Consider the following 25,114-nt stretch of genomic DNA (forward strand, 5'->3'; position numbering starts at 1 on the left):
AGAATGCGCATCCTCGGCTATTTTACTGCCGTCTGCATTGTTTAGCGGAATGATGCCAGTTTTTCTGTATTTTCTCAAAGCGTTCAAGTCGCTTTTCTGCGTTGAAGTGATTCAGAGTGTCTTATGGAGCGTCAGCTCTTCTCTTAGTTAAGTGAATCAGAGTGTGTTATGGAGTGTCAGCTCTCCTCTTAGTGAAGTGAATCAGAGTGTGTTATGGAGTGTCAGCTCTCCTCTTAGTTAAGTGATTCAGAGTGTGTTATGGAGTGTCAGCTCTCCTCTTAGTGAAGTGAATCAGAGTGTGTTATGGAGTGTCAGCTCTCCTCTTAGTGAAGTGAATCAGAGTGTGTTATGGAGTGTCAGCTCTTCTCGTTGTGAAGTGTATCACAAAGTGTTACGTATCTTGAAAAAGTGTGAAAAATATTCTATTGATGCTGTATCTTTCTATGTCGTTTTGAAGTAGCATTTTGTCCCAGCTCATTACGGTTAAATTTAAGCTCATTTATTTACTGTTTGTGCTTGAATCGTGAAAACAGGATGCAGCAATTATTGTGCAGAAATTTTTTTATTTGCCATGTTATTTTAACATGTTTTCACCTTTTCCGGCGGATTTTGTGTTGGCATGAATCGTGGAAGCTTGAGGAAACAAGTATTGTTGGGACTTAAAATATCATTCAGGTTATGTCATTGAGTGTTTATGTGAGCAGGAAGCCCGCGAAGAAGAGATCGCTACTAAAGTGAAGCAGCACTCAGAGCTGCACCTGTCACAGCCCATGCCAGGCTGTCCTGAGCACCTCTCGAGGCACCTGCTCCACCAGGGCGACTACAAACTCCGCGATCACAACACCAGCAAGACTGACGTGCATGTCTTCATCTTCACCGATCTCCTCCTCGTCACAAAAGTCACACAGAGAAAGGCTGAAAAAGTGAAAGTGAGTACCACTGTCTGAAAATTCATCGTTAGTTCATAATTTTATCTCCCAATAAATTTTGAAATTTTTTTACCATTTCTACGTAATTATTTTGAACATTCTATCAAATTATTTTGCTCAGTTAGATATTCGTTTTAATTTTTTTTAGAAAAGTACCATTATTTTTTAAAATTCGTAAAGTATTGCAATAGCCTATTCCTCACTAACTAAATATCAATGTCATCTCCCAGGTTATCAGGCCGCCGTATAACATCGAGCGGCTCGTGGAGGTCGTTATTGGAGGCCGGGACTCGACCACTCTGGGCCTCGTGGTGTTGAGCGAGTGGGGCGTCGCCGCGGCCGCCTTCTCGCTCCAAAGCCCTGACACGGCAGCCCACAGAGCCCTGCAGGAGGCCATCAAAAAAGCAAAGAAGCATTACTTGGACGCCCAGTCAGGAGGGCGCGATATGCTGGAAGAAATTACTAGCGGTTTGAGATCTCCTAGACTAGCTTCTTCTAGAGCGTCGAGAGGATCTAGTTTAGCTCCTTCGCAGTCTGGGTCTGTGGATCTAACGGAGGGGTTTGCCCACTCAACTTCCCCTGCGATGCTTGAAGTCAGTGAGTTAAGAGCGTCTTCGGCATCGTCAGAAGACTCTGTAGAAGGTCCGAGGATGGGGCACCACAGCGTTGATGTCCCTTCGAGGCCTGGCACAATGGGCCATCACCTTAACGTAACGTCTTCTCAAGCGTCCGGACAATCTTTACCTAATTTAAGTGTAGTTTCTGGTAATAGTCTCCTTAAAGTACCTAGCCATAAGAACCACGCTCCATGGAATCGCGGTGTCTCCTATCCTCCTCCGTCTCCGAGAGCATTAAGAAGATCTCCGCCTGTACCACAATCACGAAATCCGCCGCTTCTGAAGACGCGTCATGTCGTCAGCACGACGGGGGGAACCACGGCTGCTACGGGCGTCTTTCATCCATCATCCGCAGCGGTGGAAGCGCGACTTCCTGATCAGGTGGAGGAAGAGGATGGCTGCAGGAGCCCACGACGAGTGTGCCGCAGTGACAGAGCTGACAACAGGAGATATCACACAGCCGGTGCCATCGACGATATCAAAGTAAGTACTATGTTTCTTCTGTGCTTAATCTCGTCAATCTATTAAAAATCGTTGAAACAGGTGGTGAAATAATTACAAAAGTGTCAAATTGTGTCATTCTCTCAAATAATTGCCTATTAAGAACTTTCCATGAAGGAGACCTTTAAGTAAACAATTGTTCTATTTACAGAAGCAAGATACCAAAGACTCTAGTATACACAAGAGGTTATCGTGGAACTGCGGACAGCAGCACCAGGTTTCTGCACCAGGAGGTCTTTGTGCGTCTTGCAGCACGCAGACTTTCGTCACTCCATCTAATTCGACGTGCTCGTCGACTTCTTCGAGGCTCACGAGCTCGCCTTCAAATTCATCTCGTATTGTTGGCCAATGCGACAATCGCCGTCATAAACTATCGTGTGAATGTGTCCACTCTTCGTCCGGTGTGTCCTCCACTTCCAGCCTGCACCGCTCCATCACCTCCGAGGTTGACATCCTCGAAAATATTGATAACGCAGAAGGTAAACCTTCTACCCTCTGCCAGGGTCGTGAGTTTTTGAACAATGAACAGTAATTAACTTTCATAAAACTCTATTTCGCCATTATTCTTCCTAGTAGTGTAGAAATTTGTTATTAATTCTTCTTTTCTTCCGGCAGACTGTGATCGCACCATCGTGGACCTGGGCATCGGAGAGTGCCACAGCGGGGGTGAGGGTGCGCTGTCGCCTCTACCCGACTTTTCTTCGCGGTTTTCTCCTCACATTTCCTCGACGTATATCTGCCAGGACTTGGCTGGCGCGCTTTGCGGCTCCGCTCAGTACATCACACAAGTTCAGCCCGATACCATAGAGGTAAGGCGATCTAGATTGGACCATTTCATAAACGACATGTTGATAAAAATGTATTCACTTCATTACTGATAAAATGGTCCAGAGGAATCAGATTTTCCGTTGAATACCCTATTCATGATTATTTTTTAATGAAGAATTCAAGTTTTATTTCAGTTACTTATTTTTCAATCTATTCAAACTGGCTTCATCTATGGCGCAGAATATTATGATGTTAATAACATTATTGTTCCTTATATTGCAGGGTGAAGAAGGGGCTCTCAGTCCTGCTATGGTCACGATCGACGTGTCAAACACATGCAGCAGAACTCCGTCAGGCGTGCAAATCACGGTCACTGAGGGACCCAATCTTCCAGTAGAAGAGTCACCACATCCTGTCATCATGGAAGATGACTTTGGCAACGGCATTAAAACTTCATGTCCCATTTTAAAAACAGATGTGAATACTGCATCTCTTGGTCGTGAAAAAGTAGTTCGCGGACGCGTACCTTTGCCGGCGTTGACGTGCCGACCTGCCTCGTCTGTGACACCTCCTGAGGTTCCGCCTCGCACGTCTTCCCCAAAACTCCCTGTTAAAAGAACGACTTCGAACCCGCAAGCGACGTCTGCCAGCCCTGCTAATGGCTGTGGCTTGAGCACTGCTACTTCCAAACCATCCACTGATCTAATTCGTAAAAGTAACGAAACTTGTCAGGAAGAATCATCAGCGAATAGTTTAGTTACGAGTGAAGATGTCAAAGCCTTGAGATCTGACACGTTCGGTAGCTGTATTAGTGACAGTTGTTCTTCGTCAAAAGTAGTTGATAACGACGACTCAAATAGCTTGTTCCGATCTGTTCCTAGGTTACCTAGTATTAGTGAAACACGAAATGGTTGTTTGGGAACTCCGAGTTCTTGCGCAGATGAATCCTACTCTGACTCTATCGAAATTACTACAACTGTTAAATCTTCGGGTTCTTCTACTCTTCCTCCGTGTTCATCTATCTCTCCTTCTCTCAATACGGACTCTTCTTCTTCCGCATCTGCCTCATCGTCGTCGAAATGTGCCTCTAATTCCTATTCATCGTTGTCTTCTGTCTCGTCTGCAAGTTCGTCCTCGAAACAGAGCTTGTCCCGAGAGAACAGCAGCGTAAGAGAGCTGCTACTCACCGACTCTGCAGTCGAAACTTCGTGAGTATTCTAATGACATGAAACATTTTTAATAAGTTGTTGACATAAAGGGTTTGGTACTGGTCATTGACTTTTGGGATGATATTTCTCAAAATGCTAAACGTAGATGGTCGTCAATTAAATACTTGTCTATCCCATTAAAATTTTCAATTTAAACATGCTTTCATGTATAATTTTTTCATATTGAAATTTGAAATTGATTAATTTGTTAAGATAGACCATCATCTTGAATAATTAACTAAAAGGCAAATCACCTTGAGTTTTTTCATTTCATAATCGCATTTTTCTCTTTTTCAGGGACGTTTGAACGAGACCTCGCATTCCAAAGATGTTATACAAACTCAGTAGTTAATATAATTAGTCTTCATGTTATATCTTTTTCGCTGTAAGTATAGTTGACTAGTTCTAGATGAATAAAATAGTGAGTGACGCGTCGTTAATATTCCAGTATTTAGACCCTAAAGTCATATTTTCGTACGCAGTACCCTTCGTGATTTGAGAAACTATAAATTTGACGAAGTATCATTCATGAGTTTTAGTCCATTAGTATTGAACTTCTACAAATATCAACTGTATTGAATAACAGTGAAAAGTGCAAACACGAGTATTTCAAAGGTGGGTGTCACTTCATATCACGCACTGTGAGGCAAATCTTATCCGTGAGTTGTGAGTCGTTGCAATGTTAGACGCTAGTTGTCGAGTACTGCTCGTGACGAGGTTGAATTGGACGTGCAGCACATATCATTATCTTAATGGACGTCACGAGCACAATACGCGAAGAGGGTGGAATTATTGACGGCTTACAGGAGGACCTCGATGTACTTTTTCAGAACGGACTAGTTTCCGTATTTTTGCCTTCAAATCAAACGCTTCTTTTGCGCCTACGCGAGATATATGCTCATTGGAATTTTCTTCGTCAACTTATTACTTCTTGTGATATGTTTTTATGCGCTTTTCTTCAGAAGGGAAAGTAAATGCAATTTTCAGCGCATTTTTAGCGTTACTATCATTGTGTTAGACAATAGAGAGTATTTTTTGCCTGTCCGATTGCCTAGATGACGAGTGTTGCCAGTAGGTGTACATAATTAGCGTATTACAAATGTACATTTGTAAATGTACTTTTCGATATATTGGCGTTGACAGGGCTTTTTACGCATGCATTTATTATACTTCGAATTCAATGGACAATTCTTGTATTTTTGGCCTGCCACTGCCCACGGATGTAAATATTTGTATGGTATTTGTCTTTTGATGTCAAGTCCTTTTCGCCTCCGAGGATCGTCTTGAGGAAACTTGTTGCCGTTTACTATCACATTTATACCCTTTATGGCTACAGACCAAGCAAGTTATCCGTACTGAGCTCTGTATATTCACATACAATAACATAGAGTAATTGATGTGAATTATTATAGAAAACGCGTCTTTTTTGAACATTCATATACGCCCTTTATTTAATTGACGCTTCAAGACATTTCATTTTAGTTTCCTTTTATTTTCCCCATGCAAATTCAAAATAGAAAAGTTAATGTCAAGTCGAGTTGATTGATTCGGTCATTAATACTTCCAGTTGATATGCCTATATTAAGTTTCGATATGGGGAGTTTTTTCAGGCGCATCCTTTCATTATTGTTCATAATTCATGACTAATCATTTTTAGGACAAATTCAGATCGCTCGATAAACTGTGTCTTCCACTCGGCTCGATCAGGCTGACAGCAGAAACTCTTACAAATAATCGAGCCCAAAGAACCAAAATCTGACGGTTGCATTCATGTCACTGTAGCACTATTGTCTCGTAACAAATTTTTGGTATACAAGAATTTTACTTTTATCATCCGTTAAAAAAACTTTAGAAATTTTTCTGGCTAAACCACAATTGCGTTTTTCTGCTGAATTTCTTCTGTATGTAACAGAAATTATTTGATCGAATTAATTTAAAACATTGACCAGCAGAAAGCAATCATGCCTCCTTTTCAGCTCAATGCAATCGCGTCGTGGAAGCGTAATCAGTTAGTATTATTACTCACTTCTATTACTTCATTACCCATCATTTAAAATGTTATGTTTGAGTTATACATATTTGAGAGCAAAGTTTTGAGTCACTGATCGCATTTCCTAAAATGTAGAACAAGCGATCGCCTTGTCTTGGGAAGTCAGAGATTTATGATGTTTCCTCATCTGATGATGCGGCATCAGTACCTCTTTAATCCGACTTATTTTAATTGATTTTTTCTTTTTAAATTTGTGCTTTGTTTGTTCGAAAGTATAAATTTGAAAATATCTATGCTGAATAAATGAACAGCTATTTACATTGTTTTCTTTTATTGTTCTTTAATTTTTTATGTACATTCCACGAAATTAATTTAATTTTGTACTCGTCGTTCGTGAGTTCGGCTTCTACGCCCTAGTCATAGTCTGATAAATTTGTCTTCAATTTTTCGAATTTGACCCTCATCGTCGGTTTGTTGATGTGGTGATTCAACACGAACGATGACTTTACCTTCGGCGCCGGTTTGTTGATGCGGTCTTTCAACACGAACGATGACTTTACCTTCGGCGCCGGTTTGTTGATGCGGTCTTTCAACACGAACGATAACTTTACCTTCGGCGCCGGTTTGTTGATGCGATCTTTCAACACAAACGATGACTTTATGAGAACGTTGATTCATAAGACTTGAGTCACTTAGCTCAGGGAAGAACGCTAGCCCGGCAGCGCTCCGGTCTTTCAACAGTGGCGAGGCTGTGATTATGGACGAAATTTTCGCGCGATTGTTCGGTGTTTAGTAAGTCGCACGCGGGGCAAGTGTTCTTCCAATATTTGGTAGATTTGTAAGGGTTTTCAGATTTTATGCTCTTGATTCAATAACTCAACTTAGTTATTATTAGAATACCTTTCGATGTGCTTCACCTAATGATACGGATTTCAAATCCAAACATTCAAGTGATTAGCTAACAAGATTTAGAATTGATTAAATACCAGTTTCATCATTAGGTGGCGTTTTTTTCTAGAACGCCCGAAATTGTGCTCGCTCGATGCATTTTTTAGACATGACACTTGAACTCACGAACGTGAATTTTTTAATCGGCGTTCAAGTTTGACTTCCAGCAATTTTCTCTGCACGGAGAATAATTCATCATCGATTTCAAAGTTTCGTCAACAAGAATCCGATTGCAATGATTTAGGAATAGAAATTTTAAAACAGTCGCCGAGATCTGAATTAAATTTACTGATAGCGACGAAAAGCTCTCGAGGCTTCGACGGCATCCACCGAGTAGAACCCTCGTCACTCTGGCACGGTCTTCGCTTGTCTGGGGGAGACTTGTGAAGAAATTAATAGGTGCTAATTTGACGGTGGGTTCCTCAACAAAAGCACATATCAGTTCTTAATTTCTGGCCTCGGTTTCTTAAAAAGATGGATTCCATTCTATGAAACGACGTGTCGTATAATACGTACAACTTTTCACGATAATAATTTTATACATTATTCTACATTTTATGTTTAAATGCGAGCTTAATCCTGTTTATCACTCGATAGAAGTGACGTCCTAATACTATTCGTACGTGAATATGAACTAAAGAGAAAATTATACCAGGTCTGGAGCAGCAGCGAAGCACCCGGCTCTCTTGGCCGCGCTGCCGCTTCAGACTAGTGTTAATTCTATTCGTTATTTCTCAAATAACGGCAAATACTTGCTGATAAGTCTTAACGTTTTAGTGCCGATACAGTTTCGTTAGGACTGGCTCATTTGTATTCCAAGCTTACAATTTGGTAAAATAGAGTCACCCAGGCCGTTTTCTCAAACCTTTGAAAATGGCTTTATAATATTGAATAGATCAAGCTGTTCTCAGATTATTATTTCTCGAATACAATTTTCATTTCAATAATCAAGCCGTTACACACATAATCGATAAATCCTGAAAGATTCATGGAATTACATGTCAAGATATTTTCCGAATGCTGATTTCACGATTGATTTTAAATAACTTTATAGCTCAATTACTGGACATAAAATTATTCAAAGCACTAGGGTTATCAACAGAATAATGTTGGGTCACGTTCTATAAGAATTTGATCGAGGGGCGCATTATATTGTCCTGCTGTCGGCACTAAACTGTTAACAAAATCTTTTTCCAGGGGAGACAAATTTTGTCTAATTATTATCATATAAGGCAACATTTGCTTCAAGTTGGACTAGCGTAAAATATTTTGTAGTTATTAAGCAATTCATTAAATGAACCTCTTTGATAGCGTGTATAGTCAAGTTTGACGTTTCTAATTAGTATTTAATCATCGTATCAATAACTTTTGTACCCATTTTAATATCATGTATTTTTTACTAAACATTTAAGTGGAATGATACATTTTATACCGGCGCTCCTAATTTAGGAGGTTTTTGGTCGCTTGGAGTGTCTTTCGGAGCAAGCGTTTGTACGCGAGCTTCATTTTGTACACACTGTAAATATTTGATGATTTTGTCAGATCGTCGGAACGATTTACTTGCTCGGGACCTCAGGTCGTTCCAGTGAGATTTGCCCAGTATTTCGAGATGAGTTTGAACGTGCCATCGTACTTGGTCGATTTAAATATTCACGGTCTTCTGAGCCAATATTTGGTGGAGACCAAGCAACTCTAATACATTTTGGTATTGCGGGTCTTCAAAGCCGATATTCGGTCTTTATTAATTAAAGACTATTTGGTACATGGCTTTATATTTGTTGCAGCTGCTCAAGAAGACAGAGAAGATACGTCGCTGTAGCAGCTGTTTTGTAGCTTTAAACTTTGTACAGATCGTCGACGCGGCCCTGCACTATTATTGTCATCGTTGGATGAGACGACATTTATGCGGATTTATTGATCATTAATCTCATTTCCTTTTGAATTAAAGACAAGAAATAATGTCTATCATTCATATTTATACTCCTACTTTACCAATCTTTAGCAAAATTTGTTTAAAAAAATTAAAGGGAGACTCATTCAATAAGTCTGTAGTGATCGTCGAAGGGAGTTACACAATATATTGTATGAGCTAAGATTCCTCAACTGGCAACATTCGTCATCTCAGGTATAACGGATTCAATTCGTCGATGATATGCATTCATCATTTTCCTTTCAGATGCCTTCAGTCTCCAATGTAACAGTAATGGAGTATGCATGTCGTACGAGAATACGAAAGATCATGCATTTCGTCTGTGAGTGATAAGCTAGAATTTCGTTTTGTTGCTTGGCAGACCGATCGTTTCTCTGGTACATGCTTCTAATGAAGAAAGTATACTTGTGTACAGAAGTTTCATTATATTAATGAATTATCCATTACTTTAAATGAGAATACATAGCCATCGAAGTTGTAGCGATCAATTTTCTTTTTGATTGCAGAACACATTATTCTTTTCTTGTTTTTTTTATCGCTTGATCATGCTTATATGAGGGGAGGGAGGGTTCGTAGAAAAACTTCTATGCAAAAAACTTTTTGATGAAATCCAAGCAGCTTCAATAATAACTTATCTCTGATAGTATTTAGATCACTACAGATACATGTTAGTCGTTTTTAACAACGAGAGTTAAATTGAACATAACTGAAATGTTTATGTGAATTCTTTGCTTTAGTGTTGGCCAACTTTTCTTCTGTGAATACAAATTAGGAAACTTTTATCTATAAATATCTATTGTTATGAAAAACTCAATAAATTCAAAAATAGAACCGTGGAGAATATAAAGAAGCTTGATTGAACAATGGCTTCATTTGCTGATATTTTCCAGATAACGCATCGCAAAAAAATAATTTATGCTGAAGGCTTCCTCAAAAAAAAAACACGTTTTCGCGTCATTGTTTGGCGAACCATATCAAAAACTTTGAAACTGTTTATTGAATGATATTTTAATAAATTATGAGGAGAATATAATTTACTCAATATTCAAGGTCTGTCGAAGAAACACATCTCATACCGCTAAGACGAAGAAGTTTTTATTATAGTCGCTGGACTCTCACTCCTTAGAGTGCAAGGTGAAATGCATTGAAATATGTCCATTAATAATTATTGTAGATATTATTGGCCATTTGTATTTTGTTTATTTTAGGTTGAGGCAGTGCCCTTAACAGATTTCCATAAATAAAAAAAAAGTTTTATTTTAATTTTTGATTCTCTATATATCTATTTCTTTTCCTCAACGCAATAGGCATCACATGCTAATGTTTTCATAAAAAAATAACAGAATCAAGATATGCATGAAAAATGGCCGACTTCATTCTGTGGAGAAGTTCCAGTTTGATTGCATTAGGTTTCTCATTGCAAACTAAATGAAATGTAACGTCAAATATGTTAACGAGCATTAAAAATTGCTCCCGATCAGAGTTTAGTTCTTCGTCACTACGAGTGATGAAAGAGGAATAATCCCTTCTAAAAGTAACCTCTAATCAAAAAAACTATAGCAACCGGGATCCACATTCCTGAATCGAAGATTTCTTGCACTGAATACGAAGACGTCCGCCAGCATCATGCAGCGACGAGAGCAATCGCAAAGATCAATGTAATTCGTTTAGTCAATTCATGTGGTTAATGTTTTATATTTGTCAAGTTCAATGCCCACCCGACGGAGATTATATTTGTAAAATTGTTATCGATTTTTTCCACCTAAAACAGATTGCTAGACTGCATCATTTGACAAACATTAAACTTTGATCTTGGAAATTTTAACATTTATTTCAAATTCGAAAAAAGCAAATACATTATTCAGTTCAAATTAAGAAACCCACGATCATGTTTTGTTTGCCGGTTTAAACGCATTCTTCCTTACGATTTACCTTCACTTTCTAAGTTCTGAAGCCGCGCTGTTTTGCAACATCTCGACAAATAGTGGCAAACGCCTGGTCATGAAACAATGCAGCGCTCTGCATTTGCTTAAAAATTTCAAGTCAATTCATTTTGCTTATTCAAGAAAAAATCTAGCAATATATTCATTCATAAAAAAGTCTTAATTGATCATAGGAAACTGTTGACGGATAAGTGATCCAAAAATATTTCTGCCAGCCATTCTTAATATCGTCTCACTACTTTTCTAATTTAGTTTTATGCAAATGAATATCATGTTAAAATTTTGAAGTATTAAAAATTACGTTATGTCAAAATGAGTCTCATGCTTTGTACTAGTACGAACTTGTTGATAACTAATTTTTCATTTTAATTAAAACAAAACTTGCACTAATGGGAACCATTTTATCCCATGCTGTTTATGTCCTCTGTTTTTTGTTCCTACAAGTTCCGCGAACTTGCATCTCGAACCTATTTGCCAAATTCAAGCGCTGCATTATAAAATTAACTTGAAACTCTTATTAACTATGAGCACAGAAATGATCGTAGCTTCAAAAAAGTTTAAGAAAATAGTACTGCGTATAATTGGTGGTCTCAAACCAACAGCAATAAAGAAATGATCTACCCGAGACTATGCTAGTTCTTTAACCCCTCGAAAAATTCCCCGACGAAAATTGCTTTTCCTATTAGCTCGCTTCTTATGAATGTGATGCATGACGGAATAAGGATATGCAAACTATATTCCAAAAATTGGGAACATAATTTATTGAGAACTTGTCTGGAAGTACCGTATCGTTCGCCCTACTCTCGATGTTAACGACCAAAGTTACTCAGAAATGTTCACTTGATCGTAGTTCAGATTAGCAGATCGTAGGTAACAAAATGAATGAAAGGCATGCAATAGCATAGCAGTGTGAAGGGTAAAGCCTGCCGCATCCAATTCATCCCTCCGACTGCTGATCTGATCTTATAGATCATTATTGAACTTCTGTCCTTGGAGGTGTCTCATTTACTGTCAACAGTTACACAATCAACATAAAAGATCCCCACAATTATAGGAAAACGTAAAGTAACTGTAGAACGAGGAGAGAAATTTGACGTATGCTGATGACCGAAGTGCTTTTTCCAAGATACAGCACGATGACCCATGGCGTACATAGAAATTGTATATATGACGAATGGTTTAATCATCTTTGAGTTTACCAGTGAGCAAATCACTGACATATTTGGCAGGGAACTTGCCGTCTTCAATGGGGACGAGGCCGAAGAAATTCTTGATGTCATCATCGGAGTACTTGTCGCCGTAGGTCATGAGGGCGGTCTTTATGCTGCGAGCAAAAAAAAATTTATCAACACACATTTCTGCCATATTCTACGAAAAGTCTTGTCAAGCCTTCACAAAATTCTAATTAATTTGAAAATTTCCGAAAAAAATATCTGAATTTTTAAATGCCTCAGTGTTATTTTCAACGTAGGCCATGAGCGTTGTTTTGAAGCTACAAAGCTCAGGTCGTCACTGGACATAATTTCTCACCACACTCAATGATACATACTTCAGCTGCTGCATACCACACTCAATGATACATACTTCAGTTGCTGCATACCACGCTCAATGATACATACTTCAGGTGCTGCATACCACGCTCAATGATACATACTTCAGGTGCTGCATACCACGCTCAATGATACATACTTATTCAGTTGCTGCATACCACACTCAATGATACTTATTTCCGGTAGGCGCAAAACTTGTGTAAATGATAATGGAAATGGTGATCGATAATAGTTATTTTCACTCCATAACAGGTAATCACTCCAAAATTATTTATCACTCCTTAACAAGAGGTCAGTCAGACATGCCACTGAAGCCTGTTCGTGACTAAAACACGAACACTGTACGCTAAAGCTGCTTCAGTCAGACATGCCACTGAAGCCTGTTCGCGCCTAAAACACGAACACTGTACGCTAAGTCGGCTTCAACCAGATATGCCACGGAAACTTCATATTGCCTGAAATGCTTCTTCACGAACGCTGTACGCGAAGCCAATCCATCCGTCACTTCAACTGTTAAGATCTCATCTAATGCACAAATTTATCGTTGTAGTAATTGCAATAAAAATTAACTAAAATAGAGCATCACATGTGAACAATTGAAAAAAAACACTCACAGAAGAAAATTATGGAATAAGCATTTCTCTAACAAGCTAAATCACAAGAATAATGATTCAGTTGATTGAGCTTGACTGAAAAGCGAAGGCGGCATCCAAACAAGACATGCACAAACGTCTGGCCTGAGCTCGTTTTGAATTTTGTGACAATAACTTTATTGGAACTGCGTTCTTAGTCGAAGTTGAATAAGTGATCCGTGTTAGAGCACTTTAAAAAAGTAACACTTTAGTCTGAAATTTAGACGAAAAAACAATTGTTGGGTTGTTTTAATCAGCAAGAAAAGAAATAAAATTAGCCAATGTGACAAATTTTCATTTGAGTGAATTGTCAGTTTACACGCTGAAATTAAACTGAATTGAAGGAATGTTTCTTAATCGACATTTATTAAAACTTGACTTTTTTCATAGCTTAAGACAAAAAAAACAGTGAATTAAAATAAAGAATGGTGATTGAACCCTCATTCATCCCAGGCTCCAGCCAGAGTTTTCTTTATAATTTGGAAACTGCTGATGCTATTGGCATACGACCGGAGGTCAGCTTCTACTCTTCTAAAGCCTCGGCAGGCACAAGATTTTGACTTGAGCTAAACTCAGCAAAGCTTGTTTGTTTGTTGAATAAAAACACTCACCGTATCTTCCGAGTGGCGTGTCCTCTTTAACGACAAATTCTATTCCATGGTTCCTAATTTAATCCTGGTAAATTAGATATCTTTTACTCGCACATTATTTAAAACATAGAAATTAATTGGGTATAAATGAGGCTCAGGTTACGTTGTGGTTTATTGATTAACCGGAATACGTATCGAACTCTGTAGTATAAGTGCGCTCTGATTCATGTTATGAGATATTATGCGAGTATTCTTCCAGAAACTTACGATGTAGAAAAATTTTGTGATAATCCCTTTCTACAACCTTTTGAAAGTCATTGTGTAGGAGGTATATCTGGTATTTTGTTTGCTGAAGTTTTCTCATTCGAATCAACGTTCTCAGTCAAATTAACGAGGGCCTCTGCCAAGAGGAAATCAATTCAAGAAAATAAATAAGAGTCTCTGAAATGTTCTGTAACTAAACTTTGAAATTCAGCAAGCCGTCTGAAAGCACAGGATAATATTAATAATAATATTGTATGGCTACTCGTCGTCTTTAAGCTTTCCAGTGAGCATATCACCGCAGTACTTGGCACTTATGAAGCCGTCTTCTACGGGCACCAACCCGAAGAACTGGTTAACGTCTTTCTCAGTGTACTTCTCGCCGAATGTCATGAGGGCGTTCTTAATGCTGCAGGGGAGAGAGGGTGCAGGTCATCAGTCTGGGTGCCGTGGGGGGATGACAGGGGAAAAATTAGCTCCAGGATTGTAACCAGCGTGGAATGAACTTTTTGGGTCAGTAAATTTTGCAAAGAAAAAAATTTAAAACAATTTCAACGAGAAGATAAATAGGAAATAGAGTAGAGACTAACTTCTGTTGAACAATTCATTCCAACATTACAGGATATTATTGATCCATTATTAATAATGATTTATATCCATTATTTTTTGGCAGATGCACCTGCTCAATTTACGACATAGTTTTGTTTTTCATATTTCTATAGGCTCAGATGTTACAGTTATTAATGCTTCAGTGTGAAGCACGTCGGTTTCAAAATTCATTCCACAGAGGATACCATCTGATCAATAGTTTTCGTCGGTGGGAGGGTCGCGGAAAAAACAATTGTAGGCAAGAATAATTAGGGGAAAACGAGGGGTTTGTTAACAGTATCATTAATTTTTTAGGGGAACAATTAATACTCATTAAATCGGGTGGCGGGTGATAACTGTGATGGATAACTGTGATGCTGTTAGAAACATTGCTAATACGAAATTATACGGGGAAAATAAATTGTCAAGAAGAGGAAATAATGTTCACAATAAAGGAGTGCAAATAAAAAAATTATTTTGTAAAATCATTGATGAGTGTCCGGTCGTTTTTCGTTGTGCAGTCATTCATTGCACGTACGATGAATTATATCATTAGTATTCTTCCTTTATCTATATTGTTTTTCTTTGTTCAATATGTGATAATAGATTAATGAGCCGAAGATGAGGGATGTACGCTTATACTCTTTGCGTATGACAAAAAAAACGTTACAAGCTCTAATTGGATAAATGAGACCTTAAGATACAAAGTAATTTTCCTTTTTCAAGATGAAAATGATAATCTTGATTTGTCTCATGAAAACGTTACTAGCTACGAGGTTTTGAAACAAACATTGATTTTGTTTTGCGCAGGCAACAAGCGATTGCATTGCCAGAAATTTATATCTGAGTATGAGGATTAGTCGACCGCTGAGAAAAAGTTGTCCGTGATTGACGCTTAAATTACCGGTAGTTCTGGCGCTAACGAATAATAAATCTCAGAAGTCATGATTGAATTTGGATTTTCTTCTTTCTTCGTAAAATTTTGGAAATATATGACCGAATTCGAGTCCGATTCAATTTCAGGTTCTCATTTTCAATTCGATGACCGCTCTAATTGCGAGTTATTTAAGACTCCAATAATAAAATGTTTAGCATGCACAGACAAGCAACTTGTCACTCTACCATAGGCGTATATGCCTCAGGTAAATAAATTATCTACTATCTAGTGACTAACACTAAGACTAGTGAAAATGCAACTACAAAAGACTGGTGCAGTTTTTCTAATTCTTTAGAAATATTTCAGCGCTCTGTTGCTCTAATTAAGTGCTCACGGGAAAAAATGCGTTCTCGTATTCATAATGCTACAGTGATCAGACTTTGATAAACCAATCGGAAGCTGAAAATAAGTCATGGAACAACATTAAAATCAACAAGAACTAAGAAGGAGCAAAGCTTTGCCCAACCATTACGACTAAACTATGGGAGACTACGAAGTCGGGTATTTGAAGTCATGCAATAACTGAAATGCTGTACTTATTCTTCAGGTTCCTCAGCTCCAGGAGCAGCTGGAGGGACCTCGTCTTGTGTTTTGCCCAGGATCATATCACACACTAAAGAACAGTTGATTTTGTTTTCTTCTATAGGAGCCAACTCGAAGAAATGATTTACTTCTTTTTCAGAGTATTTGTCTCCAAAAGTCATGAGAGCGGTTTTAAGGCTGTAAAAAATAGCAGTCGATGTACTAGTGGAAAAGAATGTTTCTGACCTCACGAAGTTTTTTGAAAGTTTCAGAGAAAAATGCAGATATACAACGAAAAAATGAGTTGATTATTGCGAGTTGAGAAATCTTGTTATTATAGAAATATTAGCAAAGAGAATAGAAGGAAATGCAGTATTAATACAAATATGTGAAAAACAGGCTAGACAAAAATATATAGAAGAATTATTGAGAAAATCGTGAAATTATGTATAATGCAGATTGGCGTTAATTGAAAAAGTGAGCGAATATAAGCGAAAAATTAAAATGTACGTTGAGAATAGTAAAAACATCATTTAGGTAATTAAAAGGCGTTCAAAATATACCACATTGGATTAATAAGCTCAAACCTGAACGTCCAAAACACGACACAACAACGTATAATCTCGAGGTGGAAGAATTACTTCGTTTGATATTATTGGAGGTGCGAGTATAGCGATGCTCGTCTACAAATTTTTCGTCTTCTATTCTGCCGGAGTTCGGAGACTAGTTAAGCTGTGCATAAAAATACGTTAAATGCGCGTTATGTTGCACGGTGGAGATTATTGCGTGGTGATGAGAAGCATTTCCCACCTGAAAAATCTTTTAAAAGAAAGCACAAGAACCCTAGTATGGTTTGTTTTATACATGAACGATCTTTTGAACGACCTCGAGTAAAATCGATGCCATTTGACGAAAAATTTGCTCCCTAATCTTGCCTAAATTATGTGAGGGATGAGATAGTATTATCTTGAAGTGAAAATGAGATTTTTTAGTTTGAAACATAAACAATTCCCCACCTGTCACATTCAATTTTGCCGTCTTCGTCAGCGAAGGCCTTGAAGGCTGCGACGATGACTTCATCCTCGTCGGTTGCGCCACCCTGGGAAATTTATTGTTTATGTTCGGTAAATGTGGTACATTTTATTGCTTTACGAGAAAGCGGTTGAAACTTATAAGATTGTCGTTGTAATCAAGAGAGTGAGTGTCGTACTTCAGATAAAATTAAACAGAGGTCAGCGGTTGGAGCCTCCCGAAATTTCTGTTGGTCAGCAGAGGTGCGAGTTCATTGCTTAAACTGAGTAAAATATTATGGAAGATTTTTATCTTCTTAGATTGTAGTAAACCAATTTTCTGGTTCCAAAAATTTATATCAGCTCACTGAAGTACACGAAAATTAGAAAAAATTTTACCCAGATTGTTTGTAGCTTGGTGTTCGACCTAACTCATACCTGTTGCCTGGTGCCAAACATGTTGAGAGCTGCTAGAGGACATTAGTTGACAATAAGATTTACATTGTTCGACCTAACTCATACCTGTTGCCTGGTGCCAAACATGTTGACGAGCTGCGTGAGGACATTAGTTGATTACAAGATTCATATTGTTCGATCTAACTCATACCTGTTGCCTGGTGCCAAACATGTTGATGAGCTGCGTGAAGTTGATCGATGCTGCACAGTCGGCCAGCATCTGATCGATCTGTTGCTCTGAGAGGTTCACGCCGACCTCATCAGCCGTGGCGCGGATGTCGCCCCTGCCGATGATGCCGTCCTTGTCGCGGTCCATGAACTGGAAGCCCTCCTTGAACTCGGCCACCTTCAGCAGCCCAAATAACACAGCCATTAGCTTCATAAAACAGGGACAGAAGCTGAGAATAACGCCGAACAAGACTTCTCAGTTCGAATTTAAGTTAATAGTTTTCAACACTGTGATATACGAAGTGATACAAGAAGTTTGAACAATTAAAAACATGAATCAACAATTAAAGTTGACTTAACAAATTACCAAAATTAGAAAAAGCAATTATGTAAGTTTCAGCAGTAATATGAAGTTTATCTGCAAATGCAAAGAAGCATACTTTTGACTTGAATCATTGACGTAAAGTCTTTGAATAGTATTTCATTGATTTTACTATTGAAGGATGATTTATATAGCAACATTTTAAAGTATTGTTATATAACATAATAATTCAACATCTGAAAACAGATTATAGCTAAAGTATGGATAACTAGATGATAATGAATGTTTGCACCTGCTTCTGGCTGAACTGGTCGAAGACATTGCTGCCTCCTCCACCTCCCTTGGAGGCCTTCTTCTTGTCCTTCTTCTTCTTGGACGCGGCGGGAGTTGGGGCGGGCGCTTCAGGCTGCAACCCAGACACACAATGGCATGAAATATGGATGTGGATATTAATTTTTGGATATCCAGATGTGGATTTCACTTTTGAGTAATCCAGATGTGGATTTTTTTTAGAAATGCAGATGAGAATTTCACTTTTGGGAAATCCAGATGTGGATTTCACTTTTGGGAAATCCTAATCCTCCACTTTTGAGTAATCCAGATGTGGATTTTTTTTAGATGAGAATTTCACTTTTGGGAAATCCAGATGTGGATTTCACTTTTGGGAAATCCTAATCCTCCACTTTTGAGTAATCCAGATGTGGATTTTTTTGAGAAATCCAGATGAGGATTTCACTTCTGAGTAAGCCAGATGTGGATTAATTTTTTGGACATCCAGATGTGGATTTATTTTTTGGACATCCAGATGTGGATTTCACTTTTGAGTAATCCAGAGGTGGATTTTTTGGAAATCCAGATGAAGATATCACTTTTGAGTAATCCAGATGTGGATTTATTTTTTGGAAGTCCAGATGAGGATGTCCATTTTAAAAATCCAGATGAAGATTCCCCTTTTGGAAATTCAGATGTGGATATCTCTTTTGGGAATCCTCACATAAAAACAAAGAGTTATATTGTACCAAATATGACTAAGAAATGTTAACTTAAGATAATTTTGGAATTTAAATAGTGTAGTTAAAATCAGTCATATGTATTTTTCCACTCCAAATCCAGGAATTCAAATACCCCGAGAATATGACAGTCAATGTCATTAGCGAATACAATGTAAATAAGATATGATTTCGATGCGAATATAACGACGTTCCACCGTTCGGACTATGAATAGTAATTGATGTGAACGTAGGAATTAGGTAGCACAATAATTACTCAGCCGAACTTTTATTTAAAGTTTACTTTTTCTAACATGAGAAGCATAAGGTTTATTAATGTATTTTTTCAGAAATGTCGTCATTTCAATGCTTCTAATTTATGTCACATTAGTCATTACTCGTTGCGCAGCGATCGTCTCTTACATTTATTATGTGTTTTCAGTCGCTATTATTTTCTCAGTTGCTTGTTATTTAGACTACATTTATTTCTTTTTTTGTTTGCATTTAGTTTATTATTCAATTTGAACTTAATTTCAATAGAAGATGTGACTAGCAAAGTGTCACTGAGCGGCTGTTGGCGCGCTCAGGTTTGTAGAGCAGCGCTCGCTATTTCAGGCGCTGGCTTGGCACGCCGCCCTGCAGGCTCTCATTGTCGTCTCTCTCTGGGCCCTGGCACACGCACTGAAGAAACTGACACCCTCAGGCAGCGCTATTATCTTGTATTTCCTCGTGCATGGTTGTATGTATTAATGCGGTGGATGTTTGTATGTTATGCGGAGGTTGTTTGCCTGTATTAAAGCACTGACCGCTCTCGCATATTAATTCAGCATTCGTTTACCTGTAAAAATGCAATGATTGAATTCGTGTATTAATACAGCGGCCGTTTGTCTGTATTATTGCATTGACGGCTTTCGGGTATCAATTTAGTGGTAGTTTTTGTGTACTAAATCGTGGTAGCTTTCGTGTACTGATGGACCTATATAACCGTAATAAATTAAACCGATTAGGAACGTGCTGCGGTATTTTAATTATTACTGTTCGGCCTTTAAGCTGATTAGTTTTGACGGAACAGTTCAATGAGGGAGTTGCTACAGTCACCTTGGCTGCTGTTATTAAATTATTTTATATATAAGGCGCTATTATGTAACCATAAAAAATATTGTGATGTTAGATAAGAAGATAATCTCAAATGAATTATAGTTAAGTCAACAGCTTCTACAGGCCTTATCTCTCCCCACCATTAATTGAGTATTTCCATAAAAAGACAGGAAAATTTTAGCTAAACGACATCTCGTAAACATAACGGAATGAAGAAGTCTTGGTGAACGTCAGCAAAACTATGTTTAATTGCTAAAAGCATTTCGTGACTATTACAAACATATACCTTCAGCATACCAGCAACACATCAAGTGGTACTCGTGGGGACCGCATCGAGTTGCAATCGGGGGACCACATAAATTGGCAAGTAAAGGGACCACATCAAGTAGCTAGCGAATGGACCGCATTAAGTGACCAGCTAGGAGACCACATCAAGTGGCAAACAAAAGTAACACATCAGGTGGCAGCGCGAAGGACCTGCCTCAAGTGGCAAGCGGTGGATCACAATAAGTAGCAAATGTGGGGACCGCATTACTTCAAGTGGCAAGCGAAGGATCACATCAGGGGGCAAGCGTATAGAAGATGACAGTAATGTCTTCGTAACGAACAATTTGCCAGGTGCCAGGTTTGCAATTATGTGAATTTTCACTTGAAATAAAGAGGATTACCACATTAAAGAGCCTCCAAATAGATATTTCTGACAAAATTCTATCCTTAATTGCCCATTTAGTATAGCCGAGGAAAGAGACTAATACGAAGCAACTCTGAAGTGCGGAGATGGATATCAAGATATTAATTCCTATTGTTGTTTTCGTTGATTATATTGCCGATTGGACGTTTCTAAACTGCTCATCCACGCGGAAATACTACCTTCTCGTTTATTACATCTACTCATGGTTAATGCAAATTCGGCTGTCTACATCCGGATTTCTTTTTTTTCTATAAATCAATTTTAAATGCAATTGAAAATATTCAGTTAAACGGCATCGCTAAATTATCTAAGGCTCGTCCGTTAAAAATACGGGCATTAGTCACGAATAGAGCGCGGCTGCCAAAGGCAGGGAGCAGCCGTGACGCTCCTTATAAAGACGGAGGCGAGGAGGATCGAATGCCACTTACGACAGCCATAGATGCTGAGCCGGCTTAGCAGCTAGTCGTCTATTGGTAATACATTCTAGATTATTAAAGATGTACTTATGTTATCTTTTATTTACTTCATGAGCTGAAGCTTGAGCATTATGATTTGGAAATCATTTCATTCGGCGTATGGAATTAGGTAAAGGCATCCTGATTTCATGAATAGATAAACAAATATCCTGCTGCGAACAGTTTTTAGTCGGTTTATAGTTTTGTTATTCTATTATGTCAGGACGAAAAATTCATCACAAAATCAGGTTTCAAAATAGCGGCAATGAGGTACAATTAGCTTTATTGAGTAACAAGTCTTCATGAGAAGAGGAATATTTTTAGAATCAAATTAAAGAGTGATCACTTTCGGCAAGACATTTTGGTGGACATTTCGGCAAGACATTTTTTGCTATACCCTTCTCAATTTTGCTTTTTCGTGTAAAAGGGAGAAAATGTGAGAAATGGTAATGACGTCATCATTTTAAATACTTGAAAACATAGTTATGTATAAAAATCGAGTTTTTACGTTTGTAACCATTTGCAATTCCACTTACACACGAGGCAACTCGGTTAATTCAATCGAAACAATAAATTCTTTACTCCGTATTATGCTTAAAATAATGTCCGTTGTGAGTTCTCGTGAGTGCGATATATTTAGTAGCTTGATTCTCCCCATGAGCTACAATAGAATGAAGCCTTTAATAACGAACGCGTTTTTCGGCTCAGTCAAGACAACAACTGCTTAGTTTCTGCGTTCAGTTCTTCGTTCTTTCTGAGCTCAAAATCTTAATGATGATCGAAATATCGGATACCGAAATTCATTATATTCTTTAGTATATCAGAATCAAGGTCACGCTTCCTATTAACAGTTTTTGGTCAATGTAAAACAAGAGAAGACTTGTGCTCTCAGAACTAATTTACAATTATTCAATAGAAATATTAATGAGAAAAATTGTAATCATTTTCTATTCAACTATAGTTATTTATACTGAAGGGTAGTACTTATTACCCATCAAAATGTCCATTTTCACACCAAACTCAAGGCAATTATGCTAAGCTCTCTATAGTTATTCGTTCTTAATTTTGATTCGTAGACTGATGATCTCACTGCTTCCTAGTCGCCAACTCTGACAAGTTTTGAACATGTATAAATTTATTTTTAGAGCCATGAACTAACGGAACCCTCAGAGGCTCATGGTAGAGATATATTGTGTCATCTCACTGTTTATCATAAATTATACGTCATCTATGATAAATTTTTATGCTCAATAAGTAAACTATCATCGTAAGCTTAATTAAGTTATTCCGCCACTGATGCTCTCCAGTAATGAATTTAGCATGAACCTATTTGAATATTAAATTAATTCCATTTGTGTAGGCTTTCAAACAAATCAATGCTGTTGCGATTGCGCATTGGTACCTTTTTTTCAATCAAATTGAACAGTTGTTATGTCGCGAGGCGCACATGCGGGTCATAAAACAAGGGGAACCCAAATATACTCACGCCACAGCAGACCACACAGAATTTATACTCGACATTCACTGAGCGCTCCAAACTCCATTATAAGATATTGCTTCGTGCGTGTCAAGAAATTGCTCTTCCGTTTTCTTTACGTGTCACTTGATGAATTCCTTCCTTCTCGACCGCCCAGTAAGTCAGACTCAAAAGCATCACGATGATCGCAATATCGCATATAATTTCTTTAATTTACAGGATTTATTTGAAACGATCAGTGATTGTGAGTAGAATTGACGTCAACGTAAAATTTTCGACGTCCTGGGCAAGCAGTTTGGCAGACGTGCACTCACCATGACTGTATACTGTACGGGTCCTCAAAGGTAAACCGGCTCACTCGGTCGTACCCTTGCTTCTTATAGTGGGGGGCGTTGCTCCCCGAGAGCAGGGGGGTCGAACGACCCCCCTAAGCCAGGGGCTTCCTCCACCTTCACTTAGTTTGTTCGTACATTGCCAGCAAGGCTGTCTCACTAGACCTTGTTTAGGGGTACTGTAAACGGACTACCGTTTGTCACAACTTATTTCTGTCCATTTCATCCAACTAGACTAACATAACTTCAAAATGTTAAACGCTTTTCAATGCTTAATAGTATTCTTGCTTTGTTCAACGTTGTTGTCTAATTTCAGGCGTACTACAGAATGGCTAAGTAGTTTCTGCAGGCAAATGCTTGGCTTGATTTGATCGAAGACGATTAACGTTATAAGTTCAAATGTTGTTAAACTTGAGTTTGACCTGTTTTGTTGGACGGTATGATGGAATGCTAGCGCAAATGCTAATCAACAATTTAATTATTATCATTTTATATCATTCCCTTACTTAACCACGCCGCTCACTCAACTATTTTAGAAAAAAAAACATAAATGAAATTGCCATTGCCGAAAACCATGACAGACACGATATTTAATATGCTTCCTAAGCGTACGTGATGAGCTGTTGAAGGAATGCTCACAGGATACTATCCTAATGTCGGCAACGTACGAATCCTGACTTCACTGTTCTCTCTAACATCGCATTTCCTGCCGAGTAGCGCGAGACAGCTCTTTTAAGACTAGAAATAAAAATAATTTTGTTTATTATTTTTCCCTGATAATTTTTGCTCGAAATTGCATCCATCCGTTGTACGAATATTTTAATCACTATTTTATTCACATTGGAGTTACTGAAAGGGACTTTATTGCGGAGTGGAAGTGTAAATAATAATGATTATCAGACTGACACATAATCCTCATTCTACTCAATTTCGAGTGCCACGTATGAGAAAGAAGAGTAGAAGATCCAAGCAACGGCCGTGATGGGAATAAGTGGAGAAGCGAAGCGTAATTTCAGTCGGTAGTTGGCACGATACGAGCTCCGACGAAAGGCTTGGCCGCCACAACTGGGGCACCTGCCTGCTATGTCGACACCACGAACCTAGTCTTCAGAAACTGCCGCAGTGAAAATAAGCAACGAAATCATAGACCAATGAGAGAATAATATAAACCTAACAATTTGAATGACAGTGATGATTGGAACGGTTCTTTGAGTAAGCTGAATCACCGACAACAATGCTTCACAATACTACGGGACGCTTGAACTTACCTTGGAAAAGAATCTGAGCATCAAATTTCTTCAGGCATGGAGAGAAAAACGCAAAGTTCTTATTCAAAAAGAGGTTGAAGGAATTTACATTTTGAGCAATTGCGATGACTAATTACTGAAGAAGTGTTGGCTATTGCCATCATATATCACTCAGCAAGCATTCTAACATTATTTGCAATGATAAAATCCATGAAAAGACCAGTAGAATAAAAATCCAGTAGTTCATAAGCCTAGAATGGGATATTTTTGCATGCATTTAATTGTTGAAGAATGCAGCTTTCTCGGTTTGGTTGGTAGGAATAGCGTTTTTGTTCTCGGCGCACATTTTTGCGCGGTGGCGGGAGACGGGGGCTGACAAGCCGTTATATTTAGAGCGGCGAACGCGCCCAGAAGTGAGCCGCGCAGAGCGCACACGGCGGCTGCTGCGCGACGTCGTGACGACTACACTAACTACACTTCAAAAACGTATATACTTATCCTTAATTATATCTGATATAATTATTCATCATTGTTTAGGGAAGAGCTTTAGAAACTCATTGAATTCAAGCTTTCATTCAGGGTTCGAATAAATCGTACTACTATCAGAAATTTTCATCAAATATACTCCGTGATATCAAAATTTCTTACCATAAACGCAAACCATATTTCGAACCAGAATATCCTAATGCCCCCTAGATTTTAATATCAATACCAATAAACTAAAGCATCCTACATCCCACGATGTCTACCCTTGAAAACAGGTGCTTCCCTTAAGCAACGTCAACATTGACAGCGTCAAACTACGAGTGACAGGGACATAATCTCATTTTAAATAACACCCGGGAGCCCCTAATCTAACCTTAGTTTTCCCCAGATAGTTTATTGAGGTTGACACAACCATGCCCAAGAGCATGGTCATCCTTACCACGAAAAGGCCTTGCAGTCCTTAACCCGA

The 25,114-nt window shown here is 38.4% G+C and overlaps 2 protein-coding genes across 4 annotated transcripts in view; one reads left to right on the plus strand and one right to left on the minus strand.

Moving 5' to 3' along the window:
• LOC108669904 overlaps positions 1-5,530 on the plus strand; it is a 103,410-nt gene extending 97,880 nt beyond the window's left edge. The window contains exons 18-23 of the mRNA XM_018157337.2: positions 705-929; positions 1,160-2,029; positions 2,199-2,526; positions 2,663-2,856; positions 3,098-4,023; positions 4,321-5,530. Coding sequence (XP_018012826.1) covers positions 705-929; positions 1,160-2,029; positions 2,199-2,526; positions 2,663-2,856; positions 3,098-4,023; positions 4,321-4,330 — 2,553 coding nt within the window. The 3' untranslated portion in view covers positions 4,331-5,530. The remainder of the gene's footprint in view (positions 1-704; positions 930-1,159; positions 2,030-2,198; positions 2,527-2,662; positions 2,857-3,097; positions 4,024-4,320) is intronic.
• Positions 5,531-11,575: 6,045 nt separating this feature from the next.
• Positions 11,576-22,978, minus strand: LOC108669909 (myosin regulatory light chain 2). 3 transcript variants are annotated; one of them, XM_018157347.2, is made up of 6 exons: positions 22,895-22,978; positions 18,163-18,276; positions 17,532-17,726; positions 16,931-17,013; positions 15,929-16,112; positions 12,093-12,158 (listed from the first exon to the last, which is right to left on the minus strand). In XM_018157347.2, exons 1-5 carry the CDS (start codon positions 22,895-22,897, stop codon positions 15,929-15,931), a joined length of 579 nt encoding a protein of 192 aa, XP_018012836.1. In that variant the 5' UTR covers positions 22,898-22,978; the 3' UTR covers positions 12,093-12,158. The 3 variants fall into 3 exon arrangements, with proteins under 3 accessions (XP_018012838.1, XP_018012836.1, XP_018012837.1); XM_018157349.2 differs by lacking the exon at positions 15,929-16,112 and having other exon boundaries at positions 11,576-12,158; XM_018157348.2 differs by lacking the exons at positions 12,093-12,158; positions 15,929-16,112 and adding an exon at positions 13,766-14,276.
• Positions 22,979-25,114: the final 2,136 nt, after the last annotated feature.

Source organism: Hyalella azteca, unplaced genomic scaffold (genome assembly GCF_000764305.2).
Source record: "Hyalella azteca isolate HAZT.00-mixed unplaced genomic scaffold, Hazt_2.0.2 contig12579, whole genome shotgun sequence".
Classification (NCBI taxonomy): Eukaryota; Metazoa; Arthropoda; class Malacostraca; order Amphipoda; family Hyalellidae; genus Hyalella; species Hyalella azteca.

What these genes read in the sequence shown, in the direction of transcription:
- LOC108669909 (XM_018157347.2), bottom strand. An exon ending in ACCAGTTCAGCCAGAAGCAG is followed by an intron (nt 17,727 to 18,162) that starts GTGCAAACATTC and finishes GGGCTGCTGAAG; the next exon opens with GTGGCCGAGTTCAAGGAGGG. An exon ending in GGCAAAATTGAATGTGACAG is followed by an intron (nt 16,113 to 16,930) that starts GTGGGGAATTGT and finishes TATTTTTTACAG; the next exon opens with CCTTAAAACCGCTCTCATGA.